Source organism: Ipomoea nil, unplaced genomic scaffold (genome assembly GCF_001879475.1).
Source record: "Ipomoea nil cultivar Tokyo-kokei standard unplaced genomic scaffold, Asagao_1.1 scaffold3087, whole genome shotgun sequence".
NCBI classification, from domain to species: domain Eukaryota; kingdom Viridiplantae; phylum Streptophyta; class Magnoliopsida; order Solanales; family Convolvulaceae; genus Ipomoea; species Ipomoea nil.
Genome location: NW_017619515.1, coordinates 2,433,336 through 2,443,697, shown reverse-complemented (window position 1 = coordinate 2,443,697; position 10,362 = coordinate 2,433,336). Strand labels below are relative to the sequence as shown.

The 10,362-nt window shown below is 44.7% G+C and overlaps 1 protein-coding gene across 1 annotated transcript; it reads right to left on the bottom strand.

Annotated features, from left to right (window-relative positions):
• Positions 1-1,420: 1,420 nt before the first annotated feature.
• LOC109166365 (homeobox-leucine zipper protein HAT5-like) lies at positions 1,421-4,107 on the bottom strand. The gene is made up of 3 exons (XM_019315338.1): positions 3,720-4,107; positions 2,579-2,946; positions 1,421-2,093 (listed from the first exon to the last, which is right to left on the bottom strand). The coding sequence occupies exons 1-3, from the start codon at positions 3,844-3,846 to the stop codon at positions 1,605-1,607; spliced, it is 984 nt and encodes a 327-aa protein (XP_019170883.1). The 5' UTR covers positions 3,847-4,107; the 3' UTR covers positions 1,421-1,604.
• Positions 4,108-10,362: the final 6,255 nt, after the last annotated feature.

Here is a 10,362-nt window from a genome sequence, read left to right as displayed (position 1 = left end):
GCGTCTGCGTCTATATATACATACATACATACATATAATATATATATATATATATATATATATATATATATATATATATATATATTGATGAGTTCTGGTGTAGGGCTGCTACCAGATAAAAATGGATTAGATCTGAGTTATTGATCTAGATAGCCATTGATCAAATCTATATCAATGGCTCAAATCAATGAAAATTAAAAAAAAAAAAAAAAAAGACACACGTCCTCCATTAATTCTATCATCTGAGCACCTGGGATGATAGACAACCTAAAGGAAGTCATGAAATTGTTTATAAAATTAATAAAAATTCATTCATTTTATTTTATTTTTTCTTAAGAAGGAAAAACAAAGCACATTAAGAAGGAAAACAATGCACTTTAAGAATGAAAACAATGCACCTTAACAAGAAAACTCACATAACCTAACATGGTAGCTCAAGTGGCAAATGAGCTCTCTTTGTGGGAAAGAATTACGGGATAACCCGGGTTCGATTCTCGCAAGTGATGATTCCCTTTGGACCGCCTCTTGCGTCTCAGAGCAAACTGGGTGGACTTGGACCGTTAAACGGATAGAGAAATACCCGAACCACTTTGTGGTTTACATAGAAAAAAAAAAAAACCTAAAACTTTAGACCGATGCACCTTAAGAACGAAAATCACGCACCTTAAGTTTAAATTTAACCTAGATGCAGAATTACCAAATTGCCACCGGGTTTAAAAAAAAAATTGTTAATCCTATACGTTGATCTTGTCTAAAAAAAAAACTGTGTGATTTATAGGAAAGTTCACAAGTGCTACTCAAAAGTGTGTTATAGGTGAAATTCGTCTTATTACCTAACAACCTAGATTGTTCATAGTTAACCCGTTCATTACTTAATTTAAATAAGGTATCATTCCATTAGTTAAGCATATTTCCTCATTTCATCTCTTTTCTCATTTCGTTGCCTCATCACTCATCTCTCCGCACTTCATCAAGTTCGATTAATTGCCTTGATATTTTATTTTAGCAAAAATTTGTGTAAGACCATCTCACAGGTCTCAATCCGTGATACAGGTCAAATCTTTGATTAATGATGCTTACAAAAGTGTTACGCGTTTATTCTTTGTATTTTTAAAACATTTATTATGATCATAAGATCAAACATAACCAGACATCATTATTGGTAATTATTCTAATTCCATCCTACCACCCAACATGCAAAATACTTTCATCAAAACTCATTCAAATTTTCAAGTATTTTATTCTTATTTCGATTTTGATTCTTACGTTCGAACCAAACACACCCTTTAGGCACCTTCTTCACAAGGATGTTTTCGGGGTCTCAAGACCTCATAGGCTAGGGTAGTTAGATTCTTGTAACCTTATATACATACGGTTAGTTTATACTTTTAGTCGAGACGAATCGAAAAAAGATGTTTAATTTCAAGTATCTAGATGGATGGTGATCCACATGAAGTTGGAACCACCAAAAAGCTCACTTCATTACCTAGTCTCAAATTCAACATTATTATTCTTTACTTTACAACATATTTATTGGACCAGAAAGCACTACTAGGTAGTATTATCATAGTACTAAACTTTTAACAGCTAACAATATGCTAAGATCAATAAGACCAGAACCAAGAAGGTGCAGTCTGATCCTCAACAGAAAACCCCAAACCGCAAGAATATGGTGGCAGCATTTGCAGGCAATGATCTTTATCCTCTTCTTCTTCGAGCTTTGGGAAAACGCAGGGCGAGTGAATGAGGCCGCGGTTGAGGCTATCATCGTCGTCCTGGGAGAAATCGGAGTCGAGAACATTCGAGGAATCTGCAGGCTCCTGCTGCAGGAACAAGGAGGAGGAATGGATCCCATCCGTGTAACGGGGGCTGTCCGAATCAAACACATCACTCTTAGCTGAACTTATTGCATCCTCTTGCTTGCACACATTATTATCCTGGGAGGAGTTTGTGGTGTGGAGGATTAGCTGTTCTTGAGGTTTTCCCAGGTTTCTGTTGGTGGTTGGATCCAATGATGATTCTGGTTTTGCCGGTTGAGGAAAGCCGCCAGAACCCTTTTCTTTCCTCATCAACTTTTCTGTCAGCAGTTGAACCTGTCAAAAACCATTGTCACTATCCCTTAATCACACAACTTTTTTTGGGTTACTAGAAAAATTCACAGTCATTACTCAAAAATGTGTATTGAGTAAAATTCACTTTATAATGGTAGTTAGCAAACGACTACAAGAAGGTAAACGTTGTCCATAATTACAACCAAGGTCATTAGCCTACTCCTGTTGGGAATCGAACTTGTAAACCAGTCTAGATTGCCTATAACTGCTTGACTCAAATTGCTGGAGTCGAACTTGTAAATCAACCTAAGTTGCTTATAGCTAATTGATTCAAATCAATAAGGGCAATAAACAGTCCAACTTATTTGACCAACTTGACTGGAGTAACCCTTCAGGTTGGTAATTGAATTCAAGAATGGTGATCTCTTAACACACTATTAGCTTTAAAAAGTATTTGTCCCGGGACACCTGTAACATTAACCTATCGAATATAATATAAACTTTTAGTTGAGACAGATGGAGGATACCTCATTTCTCAATTGCTCATTTTCCTTGGATAGGGAATCACAATCAGCTTTGAGTTGATCATAGCAAGACTTCAAGGAATCATATTCTTTCTCAATATGTTTTGTCTTGAATCTGGCACGCCGGTTCTGGAACCAAACCGCAACCTGTCTGGGCTGCAGCCCCAAGTCCTTAGCCAGTTGGGCTTTCCTCTCCGGTTCAAGCTTGTTTTCCACCTCAAAACTTTGCTCCAGAAAGTGGACTTGCTCAGGGCTGAGCCGCCGCTTCTTCTCCGCCTGATAGAACCCACCGCCGCCATAGTCCTCATTGCCGCCGCCGCGTTCCATCTCTCCACCGCCGCCGTTGAAATTCACCATGGATGATGCAGAAGCTGAAAAAAAAAAAACATTATATTGCCACCGTTTTTAATGTAAAGTTTTGAGAAATTTTATGGTTTTCAACATGTGAAAGCTCAGTTCTTTGTGGTGCCCTGTCTGACTACAATCTTCAAATTTCAGAATCGTATCTACTTCCCAAGGGAGAACAGACAAAAAATGTTTAGAAAACTGCTAAAAATATGATATTTATCATTGCAAAAGCACACAAAATACCTCAAATAAAAATGGAAAAAAGAATAAAATAAACTCTTGAAACTTCTACAAAAAATCAATTAAACCCAAACATTAAAAAGTTATAATTGAATACACTAACTTATCATTTCTATACATCTAGAGCCCAATAACCAATTATTCACCCATAATATCTCTATAATTAAGATTTCAACAATCAAACCATCAATTGTCTTCTTCCTCAAAACGAGAAAGCAACCGACGATAGTTTGACAGTTATCGGTCTCCAATTTAAATCCTGAAACACTAATTATTAGTGGATAATTAATAATTAAGTTCATATCTCCAAACATAACATGTTGATATGTTTAATTGTAACATTTTAACGTTAAAATAACTAATAAAGTTTAATAATTTATTTAATGATTTCCCCAATGAAAACACTGAAAAGACCAAACAACCTCAAAATCATTAAACAGAGGCAAGCCCAGAATTCAAGATTCAAGAACAGACAAACCCAGGCAAAAAGATCCAATCTTTGAGCTTGAATGCAGAAAAGAATGGCAAATCTTGAGATGGGTAAGCAAGAAATTACCTTGAAAAGAAGGGTTAGAGGTGGGAAGCCAGAAGGAATCAAGAACCTCAGAAGGGGAAGGAAATCTATCGTTTTGAAGAAGAACTCTGTTATCAACACAAGAACTCATCTTCCCAGTGCCCTCCATATATAGCTTCTCAATTTAGCTCTGAAGCTTTTCAAAAGTTGCAGAGCTCAGAAGGAGAACGAGAAAAATGGGTTCAGCAGAGGAAGAAGCTATATAAGGCTGTAATAAGCAGAGAGCAAAAATGGAGATTCGATTCAGAGCTTGTGGCGAAAGAAAGTGGTGGTGAGGACGATGATAACGTGATAAGCATGGGAGTACAGTGGGCTCAAACCCATAACTCGGCAGAAGAGAAAAGCAGAGAGGGATTCAGCTATAAATAGATATATATATATATAGAGAGAGGGAGGGAGAGAGAGAGAGAGAGAAATTCTTCGGTGGCAAGGAGAAGTTGATGGGGATTATAAACATAGCTTGAAGAAGCAATGAGAGGGAGCTTTCTTCTTCGGCAGGAAGACAGGCGGTGTGAAATTACCAAATTGCCCTTGTATTTTGGAATTTGGACTTTCGGATAATCATAACATATTTCACATTTTTGTCTCCACATTTACCCCTTTTAAACTCCCCATTATATCAAGAGTAAATACCCAAAATGGTCCATTGACTATAGCTAAATTCACAAATTAGTTCTCGACTTTCAATTTCAGCCAATTAAGTCCTTAACTTTGTAATTTTGACACGATTTGATCCTCCATCTATTTGACCGTTTGTTGACCGTGATCGACGATCTCCAGAAGAACCTTCAGCTCTCGTCAGAGCACGTGGAGGCCTCCAGGATGACATTGCACTGGTTCGGAAACACGTCGTCTTCTTCGCTCTAGTACGAACTCAACTACATTGAATTCAAAGGGAGGATAAAGAAAGGCGACCGGATTTGGTAGATTGCTTTCGACAGTGGATTCAAATGTAACAGTGCGGTCTGGAAATGCAACCAGAACCTTAAAAAACCGACGATTGACCATGAAATTACATATATATCCTCAAAAATCACAGTCAACAAACGGTCAAATAGACAGAGGACCATATTGTGTTAAAATTACAAAGTTAAGGACTTTGATAGGGATATACGCCCGGACACAGAGCGTACGGCGGTCGATAGTTGCCCGGCCGCCCCGTTAGGGCCCCAGCAACCCGACCCGACCGTCCGGAACCGGGCGACCGGCTGAATCACCCGAAGACCGTGCGCTGGGCAGACCGACCGGCCTGTCCCCGTCGGTCGGTGCCTGGTCGTATGGGCGCCTTTGAACTAAAAGGGAGTCAGATCCTAAGCGCCGCGTGGCGGGCAGTCACACGGCCTGCGGCGGCATCCGGTGCATGTTTGCCACGTGTAGGTCATGCCGGAAGCCCGGAGATACCAACTTTTGGATCCTATAAATAGCGCATTAAATGCATCATGAAAGGGACTTTCGAGAGGGGAGGGGACAAGACAACACAAGAGCTTCCCGACCAGACACCGGGAACCCGGGCCTTGTCCACGACCGTATAAATACACTACCCTGTATTACCGTCATCATTACCGTCGTAGTCGCTCGGACTCGGGGGGCTATACACACGTTTTTTCGCGTTTGCCTCCTTTCCTTAGTAGTTCGACTGGCAATCGACCGACCGTCGTAGCCGCTCGGACTCGGGGGGCTATACACGCGTTTTTTCGCGTTTGCCTCATTTCCTTAGTAGTCCGACCGGCAATCGACCGACCGTCGTAGCCGCTCGGACTCGGGGGGATATACACGCATCTTTTCGCGTTCCCCTCTTCTTCTTGTAGTCCGACCGGCAATTGACCAACCGTCATGGCCGCCCGGACTCGGGGGGCTATAAGGGGGATCCCGAGCGACGGACAACTCGCGTGTCGAATGGACAAAAATGTAATCGAAATGAAAATGGCAGGAAAATCGAAACACGCTAAGTAAAAATTCAAAGCTTGAAGCACAAACGCAAAATAAAACCGAGCGACATCATTCAAAAAGGGGGAACAATTCAACGCCTGGTACAACAGGGACTGGGCTCCCAAACGAAGTTTCAGAATAATAACCTCCCAAACGCCAACTAACGGCGGCCTAACTTGCGGGGTCTTTTCCGGTAGCCGCGGAGGGCTCGCCTGCGTCCGCCTCGGCGTATGGCATTGGGCCGGGATCGGCAACGCTCTCCGACAGATTGGCTAAGATCGTATCGAGGTCATTCCCCTCGAAAACTTCGGATAGAACCGACCTCACCTCCCGGTGCGTATCCCGTCGACCGGAAGCATAAGCCCAGTTGCCAAAAACCCACACCATATCCTCAGCCACCTTGTACTTGATGAACGACCGGAAAAACTGCTCAGCAACCGCCGAGTCTTGGCAGAGAGAGGCGGCCAAGCCAACCGGGTCCCGCAGCCGTAAGCGAAGGTCTTCATCCTCCTTCCGGGCCTCGTCGGCCTCTTCGATCGCCTTCTTGGCGATGGCCTCGGCAATCTCCTTGCCATCTTCAGACGCCTTCAGCTTTTTCCGTAGCTCTTTCACCTCCTTCTTGAGAGAGTCGCTCTCCGACCAGCTCTTCGACCGGTAGTAGAGTGAGGTGAGCACCCGAGTAAGCTGTAATAAAGCTTGTTAGCCGGAGTGGCGGTTATAAAGAAGACCAGATTAGGGAAAAGCATACCTGCACTAAGTTCTCAGCCCCGCGCTCGGAAACCTGTTCCGGGGTCCACCCGGCCATATCGTCCTCGGCTGGGAAGATGGCGCTCAACTTCGCCAACGGGTTGCCCGGTAAATCACCGCCCGTCAGGGAGTTCATGAGAGGGGTTAGCTCGGGAGGACTTTGGCGGCGCGCCCGTTTGACAGCGCCTTCAGACTCCCCCACCTTCTCCTTGCCGCGCTTGCCCGTGGCCTTAATGATCTGCAAGTCCGACCCGGTGCTTAAAGTCGGAGCCGCCTCGTCTACCCGGTTGGTCACGTTGAGGGGAACTGCGGTCAGAACGGAGGTGGTGGGCACTGCGGCCGGAGGAGCGTCGGACGCCGTCACCTTCTTCCCACCTAGAGTCGCCTTGGGACGGGGAACCTTGACCGCGGAAGGTGCCGCCTGAAAACTTCGACCAGGCTTCATACCTGCAAGAAGATAATGCACGTACAAGTTAAACACAGGAAAGTAATACACGTACACCCCTCGTCCGTGCGGGTAATGTGCGAACAAACCTTCCTACTCGGGAACCAGAGCCGCCGGTTGCACGGCCACCGTCACCTCGGCTCGCAAAGGAACATACTTCTCCGACAGGTCGTACCTCGGTGGCTCGAGACGAGCATCTTCGTACTCGGCGGTCGACCGGAAGATAAGGAACTCATAAAACTCAGAAGAAATCTTAGCCGCTGCGGTTTTCAAGACCCGTGTTGGATCGGGACGTTTACACGCGGTAAAGTGGAGGGACCAAACCCTCTTTACCGGAAGCTCCCAGGGATACTCGATAGAAACGATCCGGTTCTTCCAACCCCGATTGTTCTCCGGAAAATCCAGGATGTTACAATGATGACTCCGAGTCTGGGCGGCCAAGAACCCTCCTCCATACCGAGCCGCAAGCGGGTGGACCGAGTACACAAAATTGAACAAGTCCATCGAACATTCAAGACCGTGCCGGGCGCAAATTTGCGAGAAACACGCTATGATCCGGTGCGCATTGGGACAAATTTGGTCCGGAAGAACGCCATAGTACTTCAAGAAGGCGAGGAGAAACGGGCTGAAGGGATAGGTCAAGGGGGTCTTCAGGGAATCGAGGTGCATCCCGAGCCAAAGCCCCTGCGTGCGCTCTATGACCGTCCCCCGGGACCTCCGGGTGTTGAACAAGACCCGCCCGGTCAGGAGGGTAGCGGTGTCCTCCGCATCCTTCTTAGTCAGCAAGCTCTGATGTTTTTCGGCAGACAGGCTACTCAAGAAAACCCTCTTCTTATTCAAAAGGTCGTCGGCCAAACGGGTCGCTGACCTAGGCGATAGCGAAGGGTCGAGGGCTGCGGCCATAGCGCCGGGTGGCAACCCTCGACCCTGGTTACCGTAAGCTGGAGAACTTTGACCGGATGTACCGACTGCGTCCGCAGGGACTTCACTCTCGCCCGACCCTGAACGCACCCGGACCGTCCCGGCCTCAAAATCGGGTACGCGAAGAGCATCATCCGGCACTGAACGACTATCAGACCGCCCCCGTGTTGAAACGTCGTCGGTACCGAACTGGGGAGCATGAGCATCGTCACTCCTGGCCGTGCCTGTGCGCCCGGTCGAAGATCGCTCGGAAGTGGTCCTCTCTGACTCATCGCCGCTGCCGGCCGCGTAATCCTGAGTGATTCTGGCTATCGGAACTCAACATGATCCCGCCCCTAAAAGATCAAGGGGGAGAGGTAGTGTTCAGACGATGATGCCCCACTTAAGCGCCCGAGTCACGACTAACTGGATACTAAGGGCCTAGGCAATCCTAAAAGACCAGATGGAAAAGGAAAGGAAAGAGAAGAGTCACGTACCGAGTGGAATGACTTGGAAATCGCGTTAGGTAGAGATTTGTAGCCGCTCGGGAATGTCCGGTTGACGCTAGAAGAATCTGAGAACACAGTGGGACCTTGGCCAAGGCGCTACTTATAGGCATGAAAATTGGCGGGAAACGCTCCAACGCCTAGTTTTTGGACCCGTATCTCGAGAGGCCCCCAGGTTGACGCGTGCCTCCCATCGCCCATAAACGGCCCGCGATTGCGGCCACGGTGCGTCGCGATCCACCTAGTCGGACCAGCGAGCCAGGGGGGCTATGTGATAGGGATATACGCCCGGACACAGAGCGTACGGCGGTCGGTAGTTGCCCGGCCGCCCCGTTAGGGGCCCTAGCAACCCGACCCGACCGCCCGGAACCGGGCGACCGGCTGAACCACCCGAAGACCGTGCACTGGGCAGACCGACCGGCCAGTCCCTGTCGGTCGGTGCCCGGTCGTATGGGCGCCTTTGAACTAAAAGGGAGTCAGATCCTAAGCGCCGCGTGGCGGGCAGTCACACGGCCTGCGGCGGCATCCGGTGCATGTTTGCCACGTGTAGGCCATGCCGGAAGCCCGGAGATACCCACTTTTGGATCCTATAAATAGCGCATTAAATGCATCATGAAAGAGACTTTCGGGGGGGGGGGGGGGGGGGGGGGACAAGACAACACAAGAGCTTCTCGACCAGACACCGGGAACCCGGGCCTTGTCCACGACCGTATAAATACACTACCCTGTATTATCGTTATCAGACTTAATTGGTTGAAATTGAAAGTCAAGGACTAATTTGTGAATTTAGCTATAGTCGAGGGACCATTTTGGGTATTTACTCTTATATCAATATACAACAATACTACAATAGTCACGGATACTATAGACTTGCCTACAAAAAGTAAAATTTTATTGTCTCCAAATCTTTTATCTCGATCGACAAGATAATGAATGGGTAAATTATGATAACTCAGCGGCTCACTAGGCGGAAGGATCAATGTCGTACCTATAAGGAGTCCACTATATTGAGTGTAATTCTCACACTGATGTTGTCAGAGTTTGATCTTGCGTTTTTACCCATCTATCACTTATGAATCAACTGAATTGTCCATAAATGCACAATATATAGTATAGACGAATTTAACTTCTAAGTAGTCATTTACCAATTAAATTCAATGTTAATTTTACCAATAACACACTTTTGAGTAAGCGGTTTTAATTTTTTTGTAAATCAAAGAGATGGAGTTAGGGTTTTCCTTCAATGAATATGAGATTAGCAAATTTATATAGATGATTACCTAACTCATAATTGAAAATACAAATGCAAATGCACTTATGAAACTTGATTCTATACTTGAAATATAAGATGTAATTGAATTCTATACTTGAAAATAGGAGATGCATGAAACTATTATGACTTGTTGACTTTAAGAGCATTTACATCAGTAAATTTTTCAAAGTTTTTACACAGTTTGAAAGAAAGGTAATATGATGTGGAGGAGTGAGAATGTGAGAGAGTGGAGAAAAACCTCCTGCAAGTTATTGGGTTTTTACAGGTTTGTCGGTCCAAACATTTTAATTTACTGAATGTTGCGTGAAGACCAAATTCATGCCCAGCTAGGCGCGTGTTTATCCATCTAATCAGGTTTTTTTTTTTTTTTTTTTTTTTTTTTTTTTTTTTTTACTTTCATCATTGTTTTGTTTTTGTTTTTGTTTTTGTTTTTTTCTCTTTCGTCTCATTTTCTCTTTCCTAATCACACTTACAAAAACTTCTAAAAAACTATCAAAAAAATCACTATTATGGATGCTCTAACAAATATATGAATATTGGCATTTGGTTAACAGTAAAAGGCATAGTCGACTCTTAGCATACCTTAAGACTTCGATGGCAATGTGAATGGTAAAATAAAATATTGTCTCGATAGAAGTGGCTAAGTGAGTGAAATATAATTTTTGTATATAAAGATTATGAGTTCGATTATTCCCAATACACTTTTAGTCGAGCTTACCACACCATATCTTTCTAATACAGTTTACCTAACCTTCAGATAGTGGTTTCGCATCTCACGTCACCCCCCAAAAATGTTCAATTACGTGCGTCACAAGGTTAGTGCCA